General features: G+C 39.8%; 1 protein-coding gene across 8 annotated transcripts in view; it reads left to right on the top strand.

Annotated features, from left to right (window-relative positions):
* The window catches only part of LOC139762302 (proto-oncogene c-Rel-like), a 280,381-nt gene extending 260,316 nt beyond the window's left edge, over positions 1–20,065 (top strand). For all 8 annotated transcript variants that reach the window (XM_071686905.1, XM_071686903.1, XM_071686902.1 and 5 more), the window contains 2 exons: positions 12,602–12,913; positions 18,520–20,065. In XM_071686905.1, coding sequence (XP_071543006.1) covers positions 12,602–12,913; positions 18,520–18,944 — 737 coding nt within the window. In that variant the 3' untranslated portion in view covers positions 18,945–20,065. The remainder of the gene's footprint in view (positions 1–12,601; positions 12,914–18,519) is intronic.
* The last annotated feature ends 1,242 nt before the right edge of the window (positions 20,066–21,307 follow it).

A 21,307-nucleotide genomic window follows, 5' to 3' on the forward strand; every position in this document is an offset into this window, starting at 1 on the left:
ATACATTGACAGCACGTCGACCCTGGTATACCACATCATTCCAATTCACTCTGTTCCTCGCACACCTTTCACCCTTCTGCATGTTCAGGCCCCGATCACTCAAAATCTTTTTCACTCCATCTTTCCACCTCCAATTTGGTCTCCAATTTCAGTTCGTTTTAGGCCCAGTAAATTTCACCTTAAAATGACACCTGACTTTCTTCTTTTCACATGTCTTTGAATAGGAGAGAGATGGCTGCTAGTATTCTTTTCATTTACCAAGCATCTCCTGTAGGTTCATCCTGATTTCTGCCCTGTATGACAGGTTTCTTCTTGTTACACCAAAAGGGTAGATATGAAAGATGAAATTGCCCCAATCCAATGGAATGAGAAAAATCTAGGATAGGCTGTTTGCCTTTAAGTGAGCTTCACCAAATGGTAAGAGTCCACCCTTAATGGGTAATTTTCTACTGCCATTACTGGTTTCCACACACAGAATGTGAGAAGCAGCAGTCAGATGTGTTTCAGATCTAAGCCTGGCTGGCTAGGACACATGCAGATTCCTCTCAAAAGGAGGAGCCTAATTAATGACTGTAGAACAGAGAAAGAACAACAACTTTGTAGTGTCCAGAAAAGAAAGGTTGAAGAGAGGTGATGCCATGAGAAATAATGAGATGGAAGGCTTTTGAGTGTACTCTTGTTAACAGAGGGGTTGGATGAAGAAACTTCACAGATATGTGAGCTGTACTGTTGATATGAAAAAACTTAAAATGATCAAACCCCCTCATACCTCATGTTTTCCTCAAACATTTTATTTCTAATACATCCATCATCTTCAGCACAACCTTTTCTATGGCCCATGCCTCGTATCACTATCATTTCATTAGTACAACCCTGCCTTCAAACATACCCATTTTTTAGTTCTCAGAAAATGTTCTCTCTTTCCACACATTTTTCAGTGCTCCTAGAACCTTCACACCTTATACCTCTGCATCCATGGTTCCATTCACTGCCATGTCTGCTCCCAGATATCTAAAACACTTCACTTCCTGCAGTTTTTCTCAATTTAGACTCACTCCACAACTAACTTATCCCTCAACCCTGCTGAACCTAATAACCTTTCTTTTACTCACATTCACTGTCAACTTTCTTTTTTCACTTACTCTTCCAAATTTAGTCACCAGCTTCTGCAGTTTCTCACTTGAATCTGTCACCAGTGCTGCATAATCAGCAAACAAAAACTGACTCATTTCCCAGGCTTTCTCTCTTCTCCCACAGACTGCTTACTTGCCTCAGTCCAAGACCTGCATTTACCACCTTCACCACCCCATCTGTAAACTGATCTAACGACCATGGTGACATCACACACCACTACTGCAGACCACCCTTCACTCGGAACCATTCACTCTGCTGTCTTCCAACTCATACATAAGCCTTACATCCTTGATGAAAACTTCCCACTGCTTGTAGGAGCTTTCCTCCCACGGTGCATATTCTTAAGAAACTTCCACAATGAAATTCATCTCAATCATCCCTATCATGTACCCTCTCCAGGTCCTTAAATGCCACATACAAATCCATATGTCTATCTATATCTCTAATGTCCGTTCCCTCTGGGTACTCGTATCAAGGGGTGCCCATGACAGAGTCTCCACTTATCCCTGTCCTTTCATGTTTCTCCCGCATACACTGTTCCAGGCATTTTTCCTGTGTTGCTCTCCCTCCAGTATTTCTCCACCCTATTTGCCCATGTCAACAGTGGTCTTCTGACTTACTCTAACCCATTTGATTGTACTATCATAAACTCTCCATGTAAATTTCCAGTCTTTCATTCTTTCCTCATGCCCTCAAAGTATTATGTTTCACCCATTCTACCACTCCACAATTCATTCCCTTTGCATTCCTTGCCATACCACATCTCTCATACATCCTTTCATTTTCTTCATTCCATCTAGTCACTCCACATGCTCTTCTCAGATAGCTCATTTCCACAGCTTGGATTCTTGACCTCTGTGCCTCATTCTGTGTCCATGTTTCAGCTGCATAGGGCAGGGTTGGGAGGGCTATGCTTTCCCTTAATCCTCTTTTCACTTCCATACTTTCACCTTTACCCTTCATTATTCTATTAAGGGACCCAGTGATTCTGATACCCTGTACTGTTCTCTCTCTCCCTTATCCCTCCTTCCATATCACCACATTTACCCAAGACAGCTCCCAGATACTTAAATTCCATCTCTTCCTGTCTTTTCCCCCCATATCTGTGACACAATTTAGTACACTTTCTTTTACCCTATATGGTTTTACAAAATCTATACTTTTACTCCTTTTTCTTTCAAACACCTTTACTTTACTTTTACTTGCATTTACCTTCAATCTCCTACACTTATTTTACTTGCATTTACCTTCAATCTCCTACACTTATTTTACTTGCATTTACCTTCAATCTCCTACACTTATTTTACTTGCATTTACCTTCAATCTCCTACACTTATTTTACTTGCATTTACCTTCAATCTCCTACACTTATTTTACTTGCATTTACCTTCAATCTCCTCTGCTTACACACATCATAGAACACACAACCTTTCTGCAACTCAGATCACTCTCCCAAACAACATAGTATCATCTGCAAACAGTCTTGCCACCATACCTTCCTGCCGCACTCCATCTCTGCACCCCATTTCCAGTTTTGCTTTCATTTCTCCTATCTTTCCATCCATGTATATAATAAAAAGCCACTGTGACAGCACACAGCCCTGCCTCACACCAGCATGTATTCCAAAACTTTCGCCCAGCTTTTCATCCACTCTTACATGCACATTTGCTCTTCTCTATATAGAAGGCTTTTACCTCATCCAACAGTGATTCCCCTGTACCAGGTATCCTTAACACATCCCTCAAAGCATTCCACTCAGTTCTGTCGTATACTTTCTCCAAATCCATATAAGCTGCATACAACTTCTTACGTTTTGCTAAATACTTTTCCATGGTCATCTTTACGACAAAAATCTGATCCACACATCCCCTACCATTCCTAAAACCCCCTTGCTCTTCACATATTCTGCATTCAGTCACTTCCATCAATCTTTCAATTAATAATCATGTATACACTTTTCATGTGTGGCGGGGTGGTGATGGGAATGGATGAAGGCAGCTTGTATGAATATGTACAAGTGTATATATGTATATGTCTGTGTATGTATATGTATGTATACATTGAAATGTATAGGTATGTATATGTGCGTGTGTGGGTGTTTATGTATATAGGTGGGTTGGACCATTCTTTCGTCTGTTTCCTTGTGCTACCTCGCTAATGCGGGAGACAGCAACTAAGTATAATAATAATGATAATACTTTTCTTGGTATACTTAACAGACTTATTCCTTAATAATTGCTACATACATCATTTGCACCTTTTCCTTTGAATTTAGGAACAATAATCCTTCCGTTTTTCTAAATCTTTCTTTAAAGCAGACACCTGATCCATACACCCTCCACCACTTCTAAAACCACACTGCTCCTTCCCAATCAGATGCTCTTTACATGCCTTCACCCTCTTAATCGATACACTCTGATACATCTTACTAGGTATACTCAACAAACTTGTACCTCTGTAGTTTGAACACTCACCTTTATTCCCTTGTCTTTATACATTGGCAGTATACATGCATTCCACCAATCCTCAGACACTTCATCATGATCCTTACATACATTGAATATCTTAACCAACTAATCAGCAATACAGTCACCTCTTTTCTTAATAGATTCAACTGCAATGCCATCCACTCTAGTAGTCTTGCCACATTTCATCATATGCAAGGCTTTCCCCACCTCTTCTATCTTTACCAAACCAGCCTCCATGACTCTTTCACTTCGCATACCACGCTGACCAAAACTCCATACACCTGTCACTCTGTCATCAAATGCATTTAACAGTCCGTAAAAATACTAACTACATCTCCTCACTTCATCACTGCCTGTTATCACTTCACATTTTGCCCCTTTCACTGATGTTTCAATTTGTTCTAGTCTTTCACACATTGTTTACCTCCTTCCAAAACATCTTTTAATTCTCCCTAAAGTTTACTGATACTCATTCACCTCAATTCAAATTTGCCCTCTTTTTCAACACCTGCACCTTCTTCTTGACCTCTTGCCTCTCTTATATCCCAGTCATTTGTACTTCTTCCATAAGTACCACTCGCATGTCTCTCTTCTCTTTTACTATCAACTTTATGTCTTCATCCTACCACTTTCTAATCTGCTTGCTTCCCATATTTTGCATGCCACATGCATCTCTCGCACATGCCATCATTACCTCCCTAAATACCTCCCATTCCTCACCCACTCTCCCCATTTCATTTGCTCTCACCTTTTGCAATTCTATACTCAATCTGTCTGGGTATTTTTTGACATAGGTCTCCTTTCCAAGCTCACATACTTTCACCACTCTCTTCTCCCCACCATTGTTTCCTTTTTTTCAAAAACCCCAACAACTCTTCACTCTTGCCTCCCCAAGATAGTGATCAGACATCCCACTAGCTGCATCTCTCGGCATATTTACATCCAAAAGTCTCTCTTTTACACAATCTTCAATTGATATGTAATCTGTTAATGCCAGTTGGCCATCTCTCCTGCTCACATACTTCCCTCATTTCATTTACTCTCACCTTTTGCCATTCTACATTCAATATCTTGGTATTTCTTCCTGCAGTTCTTTCCAACCTCACTTACTTGCATCACTCTCTTCTCCCTGACAATGCTTCCTCTTTTTCAAAAACCTCTGCAAATCTTCACCCTCACCTCCACAAGATAGTTATCAGACATGCCATCAGCTGCCCCTCTCTGCATTTACATCCATAATTCTTTCTTTTACACACCTATCAATTAATACTTGATCTAGGAATACTCATTGACCATCTATCCTATTCACACACGTATACTCATGTATATCCTTCTTTTTAAACCAAGTATTTCCAGTCACTAGTCCTTTTTCAGCACACAACTCCACAAGCTTCCATTTCCATTCATAGCACTGAATACCTCATACACCCCAATTATACCCTCAGCTGCCACATTACTTATCTTTGCATTTAGATCACCCATTACTGATACCTGGTCTGTTACATCAAAACTGCTGACACACTCACTCAGCTGCTCTCAGAATGTATGCCTTTCTTGGTCTTTCCTCTCATGGCTGGGTGCATAAGCACTAATAATCACCCATCTTTCACCATCCACTTTCACCCACATCTATTTAGAATTTATCCCCTTTCATTCTGTCACACTCTTACAACTCATGTTTCTTTTCGTATGTCTTGTCCTGTCACCAACCCCTGATTTTACTCCTAATACATTTCCAAAGCATTCTTCCCCTTTACCCTTGAGCTGTTTCACTCAGAGCTAAAACATTCAGGTTTTTTCCTCAAACATACTACCTAACTTTCCTCTACCTCGGTTATATCCATGCACATTTAGACACCTCAGCCTGAGCCTTTAAGGAGGATGAGCACACCCTGTGTGGCTCCTTCTTCAGTTTCCTCGTTTAGAGATTGAAATACAAGAAGTTTTTTCCCCCAGCTCCCCACTCCTGTCCCTTTTAGTTGCCTTTTATGATATGCAGGGAATACAGAGGTAGAATTCTTTCTCCTCTACCCCTTTCTTTTCTTAGTTAAGCCACATACATTCAGACACTCCAACATAAGCCCTTAAGGAGGATGAGCACTCCATGATAATTACTTCTGTTCTATGTTTTAGAAATTGAAATGCAAGAAAAGGAGGATTTCCAACTTAGTCGCCCTTCCATGATATGCAGGGAATATGTGGGTAGAATTCTTTCTCTCTAATCTCCAGGGATAGCATGAATTTTATATTTTTTTTATTTAATGATCAATGAACCCAAGTTTCCATAAGTTATTTTAAAGGTCCATTTCTATACAGAACAGAAATTGAAAGGTCCTTCAGCTACTCACATTTTCAAGTGACCATGAAAATGCCAGGATTTACTTAAAAAAAATTTATTGAAAATGTTAATCTGCAGTAGTATTTATTTCAGTCTACGCCTTTTGAAGCTGATGAAGAAGAAAAAGAAGAAATAAAGGCAATTTGCAATTGTTCCCCATTTTTTCTGTTACATGATAAAGTGCACAATTGATATATATTGAGGATTCACTAATCTCATGTGACAGTTTGTTTAGAGCATCCTTCCAAGCATGTGAACAGTTTTCATGATCCATATTTACATCTAAAATTCTGCCTAACCAGTCAACAGCACAGCCACCCCCTTAAGAAATTCAACGGCAGTACTGTCCATCCAGCTGCCTTGCCACATTTCATTGTATGCGAGGCTTTTACCATTTCTTCTCTTGTTGCCAAACTACTTTCTGTGACCTCATATTGCATACCTCCCTGACCCAAACCATCTTCATCTGCCATTAACTCCTCACTTCCTTTACCACTTCCCCTTTTGCCCTTTTTTTTTTTTTTTTTAGATTTTTGTCTTTTTTACTGATGATCCCATTTGTTCTCTTGTCTTTTCACACCATTAACCTCCTTCAAAAATTTTTATTCTCCCTGAAGTTCACTCAAAATCTCTCACCCCAGCTCTCATTTGCCCCCTTTTCTTCCTCCTGCACCTCCCTATTGACCTCCTGTCACTTTTACATCTTCCAATCATTTATACTCTTCAATAAGTATTATTCTTATGCCTTTCTTTTCTCTTTCACCAGCAACATTACTTTGTCATCCCACCACTCACTGCCCTTTCTAACCTGCCCACCAGTGTTTTTTTTTCTTACATATTTGCCATTTCCCACATTAGCAAGGTAGTGTCAAGAACAGATGACTGAGCCTTAGAGGAAAATCCTCACTTGGCCCCCTTCTCTGCTCCTTCTTTTGGAAAAGTAAAACAGAAAGAGAGGATTTCCAACCCTTCGCTCCCACACTTTTAGTTGCCTTCTGTGACATGAATACGTGGGAAGTATTCTTTATCCCCAGGGATAACCGGTGTAATATGCATAATAATATATCATAAAATAATTTAGTGATATGTATAGGATGTATGATATCACAGATGAAAAAAATTGTAATGTGATTAGGTGTGTATGAAATTAAATCATTCTTAGATAAAAAAAAACCCACAATCATTGCATGGTATGAATGAGGAGCATCCATGCCACCAGCCATTACTCTCTCCCATAAAAATTAATACCCTTACCATACCAGTATTGAGAAAATTATGTATACTTTTTTGGTTATTTTCTTCAGTAACATATGATGTTCTGCAAGGATTTTTTTCTTCTCAGCGGGTGAACATTATATAAGACCTATGTTACTGTTTAGGGGTTTATGCTGTGGAACTTAATTCTAAGAAAACAAGGTTATTCATTTAATGGCTCCCATTGTAGTGTGATGATCTTTTTAGAGTTTGGCTTAACTTATTCTGTGTGATTAAATACCTAGCTGTAGCCAGTAGGAGTCTCTTCCTTAATTCTGAAGGTGTGGAGAAAATTCTGCTTTCCCAAATATTCTTACAACCACCATTATAGGAGTATGGTTGGTAACCTGTAAGTCATGTATGTGAGAACCCCATGGACAATACGTAGATTTGTGGATGACCAAAGGGATGTGGAGGAACATATATATCAGTGGAAGAAAAAAGTAGGGAAGAATTGAATGAGAATTGTGAAGTAATTAGTGACCATGACTTTAGCAGATTTACATGAGCAGGGAGGCCACCCTAATACCCTCAGCTTTTCCTTGTTAACTTGGAAGAAATTACCTACTTGTCTTTCTATCTATCTATCTATTTATCTATCTGTCTTTCTTATTTTGTTATTATACTTAGTTGTCTCCCATGTTAGCGAGGTAGCGCAAGGAAACAGACGAAAGAATGGCCCAACTCACCCACATATACATGTATATACATAAACACCCACACATGCACATATACATACCTATACATTTCAACATATACCTACATATACATACACAGACTTATACATATATACACATGCACATTTCATACTTGCTGCCTTTATCCATTCCTGTCGCCACCCCGCCACACATGAAATGGCACCCCCCTCCCCCCGCATGCATATGAGGTAGCGCTAGGAAAAGACAACAAAGGCCACATTCATTCACACTCAGTCTGTAGCTGTCATGTGTAATGCACCAAAACCACAGCTCCTTTTCCACATCCTGGCCCCACAAAACTTTCCATGGTTTACCCCAGACGCTTCACATGCCCTGGTTCAATCCATTGACAGCACGTCGACCCCGGTATACCACATCGTTCCAATTTACTCTATATTTTGCACGCCTTTCACCCTCCTGTATGTTCAGGCCCTGATCGCTCAAAATCCTTTTCACTTTATCCTTCCACCTCCAATTTGGTCTCCCACTTCTTATTCCCTCCACCTCTGACACATATATCCTCTTTGTCAATCTTTCCTCTCTCATTCTCTCCATGTGACCAAACCACTTCAATACACCCTTTTCTGCTCTCTCAACCACACTCTTTTTTATTACCACACATCTCTCTTACCCTTTCATTATTTACTCGATCAAACCACCTCACACCACATATTGTCCTCAAACATTTCATTTCTAACACATCCAACCTCCTTTGCACGGCGCTATCTATAGCCCATGCCTTGCAACCATATAACATTGTTGGAACCAATACTCCTTCAAACATTCCCATTTTTGCTCCCCAAGATATCGTTCTCGCCTTCCACACATTCTTCAACGCTCCCAGAACCTTTGCCCCCCTACCCCACCCTCTGACTCGCTTCCACTTCCATGGTTTCATCTGTTGCTAAATCAACTCCCAGGTATCGAAAACACTTCACTTCCTCCAGTTTTTCTCCATTCAAAATTACCTCCCAATTTACTTGTCCCTCAACCTTACTGAGCCTAATAACCTTGCTCATATTCACATTTACTCTCAGCTTTCTTCTTTCACACACTTTACCAAACTCAGTCACCAATTTCTGCAGTTTCTTGCCTGAATCAGCCACCAGTGCTGTATCATCAGTGAATAACAACTGACTCACTTCCCAAGCTCTCTCATCCACAACAGACTGCATACTTGCCTCTCTCTCCAAAACTCTTGCATTCACCTCTCTAACAACTCCATCCATAAACAAATTAAACAACCATGGAGACATCATGCACCCCTGCCGCAGACCGACATTCACTTGGAAGCAATCACTTTCCTCTCTTCCTACTCGCACACATGCCTTACATCCTTGATAAAAAAATTTCACAGCTTCTAACAACTTACCTCCCACACCATATACTCTTAATACCTTCTACAGAGCATCTCTATCAACTCTATCATATGCCTTCTCCAGATCCATAAATGCTACATACAAATCCATGTTTTTCTAAGTATTCCTCACATACATTCTTCAAAGCAAACACCTGATCCATACATCCTCTACTACTTCTGAAACCACACTGCTCCTCCCCATTCTGATGCTCTGTACATGCATTTACCCTCTCAGTCAATACCCTCCCATATAATTTCCCAGGAATACTCTACAAACTTATACCTCTGTAATATGAACACTCACCTCTATCCCCTTTGCCTTTGTACAATGGTACTATGCATGCATTCCGCCAATCCTCAGGCACTTCACCATGAAGCATACATACATTGAATATCCTTACCAACCAGTCAACAACACAGTCACCCTCTTTTTTAATAAATTCCACTGCAATACCATCCAAACCCGCCGCCTTGCCGGCTTTCATCTTCTGCAAAGCTTTCACTATCTCTTCTCTGTTTACCAAACCATTCTCCCTGACCCTCTCACTTTGCACACCACCTAGACCAAAACACCCTGTATTTGCCAGTATCGTCAAATACATTCAGCAAACCTTCAAAATACTCATTCCATCTCCTCACATCACCACTACTTGTTATTACCTCCTAATTAGCCCCCTTCACCGATGTTCCCATTTGTTCTCTTGTCTTACGCACTTTATTTACCCCCTTCCAAAACATCTTTTTATTCTCCCTAGAATTTAATGATACTCTCTCACCCCAAAACTCTCATTTGCCCTCTTTTTCACCCCTTGCACCTTTCTCTTGACCTCCTGCCTCTTTCTTTTATACATCTCCCAGTTATTTGCCCTACTTCCCTGCAAAAATTGTCCAAATGCCTCTCTCTTTCTTTAACAATCTTACTTCTTCATCTCACCACTCACTACCTTTTATAATCTGCTCACCTCCCATCTATCTATCTGTTAGTGTCTCTGATTCCTGTTCCCTTTAGGAACTCCCTCAAGGGGGTAGCCATGGCAGAAGATTCTCCCTAACTGGTGAACTCCAGTGCTGATTCTTGGCCTTTAGTGCCTCGCCCCTAACAGGCCATTGGGGAGGGCAACTCTAGTGCAGTTTTCAGAGGCTTCTGCCTAATGTTCCTATTGACTATATGTACCTAATGTGTCTTCGTAATGTTTCTGCCTAATGTTGTAAACTACTACCTCTACCTAATGGTTCCACCTAATGTTCCCATATAACCTCTGTGACAGATTTTATCTTTATGTAATCTTGGGTGATGGAGGACTTGGTAAGAGATGATAGGTAAATAACAGGAATAATTCCAAAGAAAACTACCTCCAAAATATTCTTACATTGTAACTTATTTCTCTCACACCCATTTTCTGTGGCTATGTGTGATTTCTAAACTCGTTCAAATGTTTCTCCGCCAGTGCTGTTTTAGTATGAAGTAAGAGAAATGTGTGAAAATAAGTTCAGCAACAAAAAAAAAACAAAAAAAAAATTCACTATCATCACCACACATACCAACCATTCTCCCTTCCTCATTTTTATTGTATGTTTAACATTTCTAATGTTATTTATGTTATTCACCATAAGTGCTCTGCATTTGTATGGAATAAGATCAAACTGAAACCAAGTCTGAAAGGTAGCAACCAACTCTGCATGTTCTCACTTCTTGTCAGACATGTCAAGCACATTCCTTTCCAACCTTCAGCAAGCAGTGGACCAGGCTAACACAAACCCATTTAATACAACTTTTCAAGGATTTTGTAACTTTTGAATGTCATTCTATCAGTTCATAAATGAAAAAAATTGTTGCTTGCACATAAGAAAATGGACAATAAAACCAATACTGCTGTGTAAGGATTAGTGTTGTGATTGTACCATGTTTTCCTGCTCCTAAAGATCTGTGTATGTACTGAGAAGACACAGTGGTTCAGCATCCAAAAATTCTACCTCAACTCTGGAGCCTCTTTATGCTTAATAATAGTTACCATGAATAGAATTATATCAAAAAATGAATGAATCCAAAAAAGTGTAGTTGGGGTGTAAGACTTTAGTAGAGAATATATAAACTGCAGAGCTCTGTACGGTTAATAAAATTGGATAATAATATCTAGAAGGATGAATCAATTTTAGAGTTACACACACATTTCCTGTTTGTAGACACTTAAGGCATCTGTATTGACTAAAGATCCTTACTAACCTTTCTGTGTCTCTCTTTGAAACATTTTGGGTGTAATGTTTGTGTATTTCATTCATATCCTTAAGGTTTTGCTTGGATAAAATTTTCTTTGAATGCATCAGTTTTGGAATGGGTGCAGTTTGCCTGTAAATTCAATCAAAAGAGAACATGTGTTCCAAGGCCAGATTTTAAGGAAACTTTTTAAGATGATATGTGCTGCCTTGAGAAATCTTCCCATCAGTTCACCAATTTGGTATTCTTTGAATTTAGTTGAATTATATTTGAAATTTTAACTTTTGTTTGTTGAATGTTATTAAAAAGAGTTGTATGACTTTTTTGCAGTTTTAAGTATTTATTTATTATTTATTTTGCTTTGTCGCTGTCTCCCACGTTTGCGAGAGCGCAAGACAGCAACAAAACAAAATAAATAATAAATAAATACTGATTTTTTTTTTTATTATACTTTGTCGCTGTCTCCCGCGTTTGTGAGGTAGCACAAGGAAACAGACGAAAGAAATGGCCCAATCCCCCCCCATACACATGCATATACATACGTCCACACACGCAAATATACATACCTACACAGCTTTCCATGGTTTACCCCAGACGCTTCACATGCCTTGATTCAATCCACTGACAGCACGTCAACCCCGGTATACCACATTGCTCCAGTTCACTCTATTCCTTGCCCTCCTTTCACCCTCCTGCATGTTCAGGCCCCGATCACACAAAATCTTTTTCACTCCATCTTTCCACCTCCAATTTGGTCTCCCTCTTCTCGTTCCCTCCACCTCCGACACATATATCCTCTTGGTCAATCTTTCCTCACTCATTCTCTCCATGTGCCCAAACCACTTCAAAACACCCTCTTCTGCTCTCTCAACCACACTCTTTTTATTTCCACACATCTCTCTTACCCTTACGTTACTTACTCGATCAAACCTCCGGATAATTTCATTGATAGGACAAATTTACTAGAATTATATTTTGTAACAGGAAAATGAAAAAATATTATGTGGATTTTTTACTTGTCTAGCTTTGCACTTAGGATGAATTGATACCAGTTATGAATCCAGTGTATGTCATACAATATTACTCAAATTATGATTATTCTTATTAATGTGAACTAAGAAATATGTCCTCAGATATGGTAGGATCACCTGTGTCTCCTGGAGGTCAAGTTTCTCCAGCACCAGCAGGTGCGATCGGTGGCCACATGGTAAAGCCACCAGTTTCTCCACAGCATTATGGTGGAGGAACTATGTTTACTGTTTCGCCTCAAGCTTCTAGCCCAGTTGGGCAAGGGGTTTACTATACCCAGCAGTCCCCAGTTCATATCAGTAACCTTGGAATACCTGTTGGACCAGCTTCAGGTGCAACTGCACCTCGAATACCATCTCCACACCATCAGTACTACCTTAGTGCTGGTGCTTCATACTCTCCAGAGGCTTCAGTTGGTGCGTATATACTAAATGTAACATGTAGATGATTTATTTTTATTTTTGTAAATTGATTTGAACATTCAAAGCAAGATGTTTTCTCTAGAATATTCCTTACACTTATATTGCCTACTATTTCCACGTTGAGTAATGCATTCCTGTGTACATAGTGGTATATGAAAAGTATTTATGAATTCTTCCTGCTGATTTGGCTGTCAGACAATTAAAGCTATTATGAATGTTCTTTGAAAAACAAGAAAATAGGTAAAGAAAGAGGAATCTAATTTTGCACAGTCAGTAACAGATCATCATTCATACGGTATTTGTAAATTTTAGAGGCTTTTCTGCCTTAGCAGATCATCATGAAACCAAGCTGTACTTTTGTTCTTTTCTCAGTCAACTTGTTGGATCCTTGCCTCTTAGCTCTTTGTATCCACCACATCTTACTTGGTCTGGTATTTTTTATGGGTACATATCAAGGACCCTTTCAAATCTCGCCACTGAATGGTCCATGTTGTTTTTAATGGTTGAAGGCAATATATTAAACAATTTATGCTTAGGTGTTACCAAATCTGCTTGCCTGTGGTTAGGAGGTGAGTGAATAGTTGCCTTCTGCAAGGTTGTATCATTGTGAAGGTATGAAAAGGAGAACAGTCAGCCTGAAGAACTCCAAAGGAGTCTGTCCTTTCCGTGCAGGTGATTGTAGTGCAATCTTGAAGCTACAAGGGCCCATGAAAGGGGTCTTGGTGGTGTTACATGTAGATATAAAGAATTTGCATCCTTAACCCTGTAACTCCTCCAGCTATATATGGTTTGGTCACATGGAGAGAACAAGTGAGGAAAGATTGACCAAGAGGATATACGTGTCAGAGGTGGAGGGAACGAGGAGAAGTGGGAGACCAAATTGGAGGTGGATAGATGGAGTGAAAAAGATTTTGAGTGATCGGGGCCTGAACATGCAGGAGGGTGAAAGGTGTGCAAGGAATAGAGTGAATTGGAACGATGTGGTATACTGGGGTCGACATGCTGTCTATGGATTGAACCAGGGCATATGAAGTGTCTGAGGTAAACCATGGAAAGTTTTGTGGGGCCTGGATGTGGAAAGGGAGCTGTGGTTTTAGTGCATTATACATGACAGCTATAGAGTGATTGTGAACGAATGTAGCCTTTGTTGTCTTTTCCTAGTGCTACCTTGCGCACATGCAGGGGGAGGGGGTTGTTGTTTCATGTGTGGCGGGATGGCAATGGGAATGAATAAAGGTAGACAGTATAAAATATGTACATATGTATATGTCTGTGTGTGTATATATATGTATACGTTGAGATGTATAGGTATGTATATTTGCGTGTGTGGACATGTATGTATATACGTGTATATGGGTGGGTTGGGCCATTCTTTTGTTTGTTTCCTTGTGCTACCTCGCTAGTATTTATTTATTGAGAGCGACAAAGTAAAATAAATAAATAATAAATATTTATTTATTATGCTTTGTCGCTGTCTCCTGCGTTAGCGAGGTAGCACAAGGAAACAGACGAAAGAATGGCCCAACCCAAGGAAGGGAGGGTTTCTAGCCCCCACTCCCAGGGGCTAGAAGTCTTCCCCTCCTTGTATTTTAACTTTCTAAAAGGGGAAACAGAAGGAGTCACGCAGGGAGTGCTCATCCTCCTCGAAGGCTCAGATTGGGGTGTCTAAGTGTGTGTGGATGTAGCCAAGATGAGAAAAAAGGAGAGATAGGTAGTATGTTTGAGGAAAGGAACCTGGATGTTTTGGCTCTGAGTGAAGTGAAGCTCAAGGGTAAAGGGGAAGAGTGGTTTAGGAATTTTTGGGAGTAAAGTCAGGGGTTGGTGAGAGGACAAGAGCAAGGACAAGAGAGGACAGGAGTGGTGGGATTATGTGATAGAGTGTAAGAAAGTAAACTCTAGATTGATATGGGTAAAACTGAAAGTGGATGGAGAGAGATGGTGATTATTGGTGCATATGCACATGGTCATGAGAAGAAAGATCCTGAGAGGCAAGTGTTTTGGGAGCAACTGAGTGTTAGTAGTTTTGATGCAGGAGACTGGGTTATAGTGATGGGTGATTTGAATGCAAAGGTGAGTAGTGTGGCAGTTAAGGGTATAATTGGTGTACATGGGGTGTTCAGCGTTGTGAATGGAAATGGTGAAGAGCTTGTAGATTTGTTTGAGGAAAAAGGACTGGTGACTAGGAATACCTTGTTTAAAAAGATAGATATACATAAGTATACGTATGTAAGTAGGAGAGATGGCCAGAGAGCGTTATTGGATTCCTTGTTTATTGATAGGTGCATGAAAGAGAGACTTTTGGATGTTAATGTGCTAAGAGGGTCAACTGGAGGGATGTCTGATCATTATCTTGTGGTGAAGGTGAAGATTTGTAGAGGTTTTCAGAAAAGAGAATGTTGGGGTGAAGATATTGGTGAGAGTAAGTGAGCTTGGGAAGGAGACTTGTGTGAGGAAGTACCAGGAGAGACTGAGTGCAGAATGGAAGAAGGTGAGAGCAAAGGAAGTAAGGGGAGTGGGGGAGGAATGGGATGTATTTGGGGAAGCAGTGATGGCTTGCGCAAAAGATGCCTGTTGCATGAGAAGCGTGGGAGGTATGCAGATTAGAAAGGGTAGTGAGTGGTAGGATGAAGAAATAAGATTATTAGTGAAAGAGAAGAGAGAGGCATTTGGATGAGTTTTGAAGGGAAATAGTGCAGATGACTGGGAGATGTATAAAAGAAAGAGGCAGGAGGTCAAGAGAAAGGGGCAAGAGGTGAAAAAGAGGGCAAATGAGTGTTGGAGTGAGAGAGTATCATTAAATTTTAGGGAGGATAAAAGATGTTTTGGAAGGAGGTAAATAAAGTGCGTAAGACAAGAGAACAAATGGGAACATAGGTGAAGGGAGCTAATGTTGAGGTGATAACAGGTAGTGGTGATGTGAGAGGGAGATGGAGCGAGTATTTTGAAGGTTTGTTGAATGTGTTAGATGATATAGGGATATAGGGTGTTTTGGACGAGGTGGTGTGCGAAGTGAGAGGGTTAGGGAGAATGATTTGGTGAAGAGAGAAGAGGTAGTAAAAGCTTTGTGGAAGATGAAAGGTAGCTAGGCGATGGGTTTGGATGGTATTGCATTGGAATTGGAATTAATAAAAGAGGGTGACTGTGTTGTTGACTGGTTGGTAAGGATATTTAATATATGTATGAGTCATGGTGAGGTGCCTGAGGATTGGCGGAATGCGTGCATAGTGCCATTATACAAAGGCAAAGGGGATAAAGGTGAGCACTCAAATTACTGAGATATAAATTTGTTGAGTATTCCTGGGAAATCATATGGGAGGATATTGATTGAGAGGGTGAATGCATGTACAGAGCATCAGATTGGGGAAGAGCAGTGTGGTTTCAGAAGTGGTAATGGATGTGTGGATCAGGTGTTTGCTTTGAAGAATGTATGTGAAAAATACTTAGAAAAGCAAATGGATTTGTATGTAGAATTTATGGATCTGGAGAAGGCATATGATAAGAGTTGATAGAGCTCCTCTGTGGAAGGTATTAAGAATATATGGTGTGGGAGGAAAGTTGCTAGAAGGAGTGAAAAGTTTTTATCGAGGATGTAAGGCATGTGTACTAGTAGGAAGAGAGGAAAGTGATTGGTTCTCAGTGAATGTTGGTTTGTGGCAGGGGTGTGTGATGTCTCCATGGTTGTTTAATTTGTTTATGGATGGGGTTGTTAGGGAGGTGAATGCAAGAGTTTTGGAGAGAGGGGCAAGTGTGCAGTCTGCTGTGGATGAGAGCGCTTGGGAAGTCAGTTGTTGTTCGCTCATGATACAGCGCTGGTGGCTGATTTGGGTGAGAAACTGCAGAAGCTGGTGACTGAGTTTGGTAAAGTGTGTGAAAGAAGAATGCTGAGAGTAAATGTGAATAAGAGCAAGGTTAATTATTAGGTACAGTAGGGTTGAGGGACAAGTCAAATTGGGAGGTAAGTTTAAATGGAGAAAAACTAGGAATTGAAGTGTTTTAGATATCTGGGAGTGGATCTGGCAGCGGATGGAACCATGGAAGCGGAAGTGAGTCACAGGGTGGGGAAGGGGGTGAAAGTTCTGGGAGCGTTGAAAAATGTGTGGAAGATGAGAACATTATCTCGGAAAGCAAAACTGGGTATGTTTGAAGGAATAGTGGTTCCAACAATGTTGTGTGGTTGCAAGGCGAGGGCTATAGATAGAGTTGTGCGGAGGAGGATGGATGTGTTGGAAATGAGATGTTTGAAGACAATTTGTGGTGTGAGATGGTTTGATTGAGGAAGTAAGGAAAGGGTAAGAGAGATGTGTGGTAATGAAAAGAGTGTGGTTGAGAGAGCAGAAGAGGGTGTTTTGAAATGGTTTGGTCACATGGAGAGAATGAGTGAGGAAAGATTGACAAAGAGGATATATGTGTCAGAGGTGGAGGGAACGATGAGAAGTGGGATACCAAATTGGAGGTTGAAAGATGGAGTGAAAAAGATTTTGAGCGATTGGGGCCTGAACATGCAGGAGGGTGGAAGGCGTGCAAGGAATAGAGTGAATTGGAACGATGTGGTGTATCGGGTTCGACATGCTGTCAGTGGATTGAACCAGGGCATGTGAAGCATCGGTGGTAAACAATTGAAAGTTTCATTGGTTTGTCCACATGTTGAATATTGTGTTCAGTTTTGGCCACCCTCCCAAAAAATATATCAACAGAATAGAGTGAGTATAGTGTCTGGTTGCAAAGATGATTTCCAGACTGAGAAACAAATCCTGAGAGCAGGTGAAAAGACTTGAATCTATTAAGCTGCTTGTGACTTGATTCATTTGATTTACTTGTGGTATTGGATACAAACTCGTCGGCAAGCATTTTATATAGAATGAAGGGAAGATCTTTTTCTTCAACAGGATTGTTAATATATGGAATAATTTGCCAGTTAGAATGGCTGAAAGGAGTGCTATATATACATTTGAGAAGAGACTTTATAAATATTAGCTTTAAGTCCTAGACTTATATTGTGTGTGCCTTCTTAGTCACAATGACATTTTCCAGGTTATTCTCTTTGAATTACCTTTATGCCTTCGGACTTCTATGCTATTCTATTCTGTCAGTTTCTGATATTTACCATTATCACAAACAACCTTAAAAGGACCTAATGGGCTGTGGTTTGAATTCTCTATTCCTTTGTATGTATAAACCAGGTGGGAAGATATTTTAACTAAGGATATTAAAGATTTAATCATAAGGTTTTACAAATTTTGGAGATGTATGAGAAAGGTTTAAACTATATATAGAGTGATGCAGTGTCTATGTATTGTGGTTGATTGTTTGGCCTTCTGAGGTGTATGGGCTCCTTAACACACGTTTAGATAAGAGTAGGTGATTGTGTTACTGAAACCTGCCTCCACGTGGTTATGCCACAATTGAAGTGTCACCTTCAGTGAGATTGTTACATTGTTGATGGCTGAAAAGGAGCACAGTCCTTTCCATGCTACTGATTCTAATGTATCCTTTAAGCTGCAGGAGCCATGTAAAAGGAGTCTGGGTCATGTACTTAAAATGAAACTGGTGACACAAGAATAGCTACATACTTTTAAGATTAATTTGACTGTGTTTTGCAGGTCCTGTTGTTGTGAGCAGTAGTTATGCCCCAGTCGTGTCTAATCCACAAGGACAAGCCATTGCCCAGCTGTTGGATCTGGACTCTCAGAAGTGCATTGACCAAAATCCAATTGAATTGGATATGACTAATATCAATTCAGCTGAGCTGCGGTCTCTCTTGCCCAGTGAAAGTGATTTCAATGCATCCATGGTAGATGCACATCTTTCTGAAAATCTCTCATCCAATCTTAACATAATAGATCCCCCTCCACTTACCAACAAACTAAACAGCAAAACTAGTTTGGGTGTAAGTACATCTGTTCCATATGTGCTTAACATTCCCCCTCAACCCAAACAAGAGACTGGAGGACAAACTGGCTCTGATAGCTTAAATAACCTCAAGAGTGAGATTGAACTTCTTAATCAGCTTTCATCAGCGCAATGATATCAAATCCATGCCTTCTTATATGTGGTATTTGTTCTATGATGAAAATTTGGTTGAAAAGTACCTGTGCTGAAGACATTACGGAAAAAAATATATTGTCTTCCAGTTAATGTGACTTGAATGGCTACCTTAATATGTTTCTTGAACTTTTTCTTTACAAGAGTCAGAGGATTGATATTGACACTTATCCAGTTGCTCCTAAAGGAATAGATGCTCCTCCATCCATGACATCTGACAAAGATGCAAAGAACATGAAATTGGATTACCAATAGTTATTTGAATGTTCTGAGATAATGGTTTTTGTCACATGTCAATTAATTAAACGTGTTTTTTGTTGAAGAAACTGAAGTGCTGTTATGGATTAAGAGATAGTGAGGAAAGACTTTGTTATAACATGACCTAATGGCTGCAACTAGCAAGTGTTTGACAAGAAATCACTCATCATGTGTCTTTTGTCAATATTTCCTTCCTGAAATAAGGCTTCCAGAATGTAGTACAAGTAAAATTTGCACAAAGGTATTGTTTACAGAATTGAAAAAGACCTTCAAACGCTGTCTAACTTGCCCAAAGTTTAAATCTTGTAATTATGTTTTATATACTCTGCAAGAAGTTCAAACTTTCATTTCTGACTTGCAATACCTGATTATAGAAACACTTAGAACCATGTATTAGAGGTGCTGTTACATCATACTTTATGTCCTCTATCGAGTTAACATTCATAGACTGTAGCCTGCATCAGGTTGATACTTCTTTTGCAGTTTTACAGTTTTTTCTTTATTTTATGGGTTAATGACCATGTGAATATTTCTGTCTTTTCACTTCTTGTGTTTTAAAGTTATTTGCTGTTTTGCCGATCAGATCCAGTTTGTGAAACTAGTTGCTACTGTTTTTAATGTTATGGTCTATGCTCATTAATATGTAATTAATGTTAAAAGTTAGTTCTTAAATTTTTTTTTTTATCAAGGTTCACATTAAAAAGAATCAAGTTTTTCCATTCTCTGTGATGAAGACATGGTAGTTATTATATATCACTTATCAAATTTATATTTAAAATTTTATGAAAAAATGTGTATATATGTATTATTGAATTTTTCCAATATATGTCTATTAGACAAAGTTTATTACTCTTCTGTTGTATAACCTTTTGAAGGAATGCTTGTTGCTAATAAGGTGGGTTCATGTTGATTGTAAATGCCAGCATCTGCTCCATTCCCCCCCCCCTTTTTTTTTTTTCAAGTATCAGTTAGTTCTTTGAACTGGCCCTGCCTCATGACAAAGTCTTGTGGTGGGCACTTTATCTCTTTCCAAAAGGCAAAACACACACAAAACATACCCACAAACATATACTGCTTGAAAAATAGTTTACCATTCTTTATTTATTCAGTTATAACAAACCCATACACTCATACATTATTTATTTTGCTTTGTCGCTGTCTCCCGCGTTTGCGAGGTAGCGCAAGGAAACAGACGAAAGAAATGGCCCAATCCACCCCCATACACAATGTATATACATACATGTCCACACACGCAAATATACATACCTATACATCTCAATGTACACATATATACACACACAGACACATACATATATACCCATGCACACAATTCACACTGCCTGCCTTTTTCATTCCCATCGCCACCTCGCCACACATTGAATACCATCCCCCCTCCCCCCTCATGTGTGCGAGGTAGCACTAGGAAAAGACAACAAAGGCCCCATTTGTTCACACTCAGTCTCTAGCTGTCATGCAATAATGCCCGAAACCACAGCTCCCTTTCCACACCCAGGCCCCACAGAACTTTCCATGGTTTACCCCAGATGCTTCACATGCCCTGATTCAATCCACTGACAGCACTCATACATATATAGGGATAAAACAATCAGAGGACATAACATGAAATTAAGCTAGAATCTTGTTCAAAAAGATTGAAAAATATTTTTATAGTATTAGAATGGATCTTTTTTTAATTTATTTTGCTTTGTCGCTGTCTCCCGCGTTAGTGAGGTAGCGTAAGGAAACAGACGAAAGAATGGTCCAACCCACCCACATACACATGTATATACATACACATCCACACATGCAAATATACATACCTATACATCTCAATGTATACATATATGTATACACACACAGACATATACATACATACACGTGTACATAATTCATAGTCTGCCTTTATTCATTCCCATCGCCACCTCGCCACACATGAAATAACAACCCCCTCCCCCTAATGTGTGCGAGGTAGCGCTAGGAAGACAACAAAGGCCCCATTCGTTCACACTCAGTCTCTAGCTGTCATGTAACAATGCACCGAAACCACAGCTCCCTTTCCACATCCAGGCCCCACAGAACTTTCCATGG

Source organism: Panulirus ornatus, chromosome 43 (assembly GCF_036320965.1).
Source record: "Panulirus ornatus isolate Po-2019 chromosome 43, ASM3632096v1, whole genome shotgun sequence".
Classification (NCBI taxonomy): Eukaryota; Metazoa; Arthropoda; class Malacostraca; order Decapoda; family Palinuridae; genus Panulirus; species Panulirus ornatus.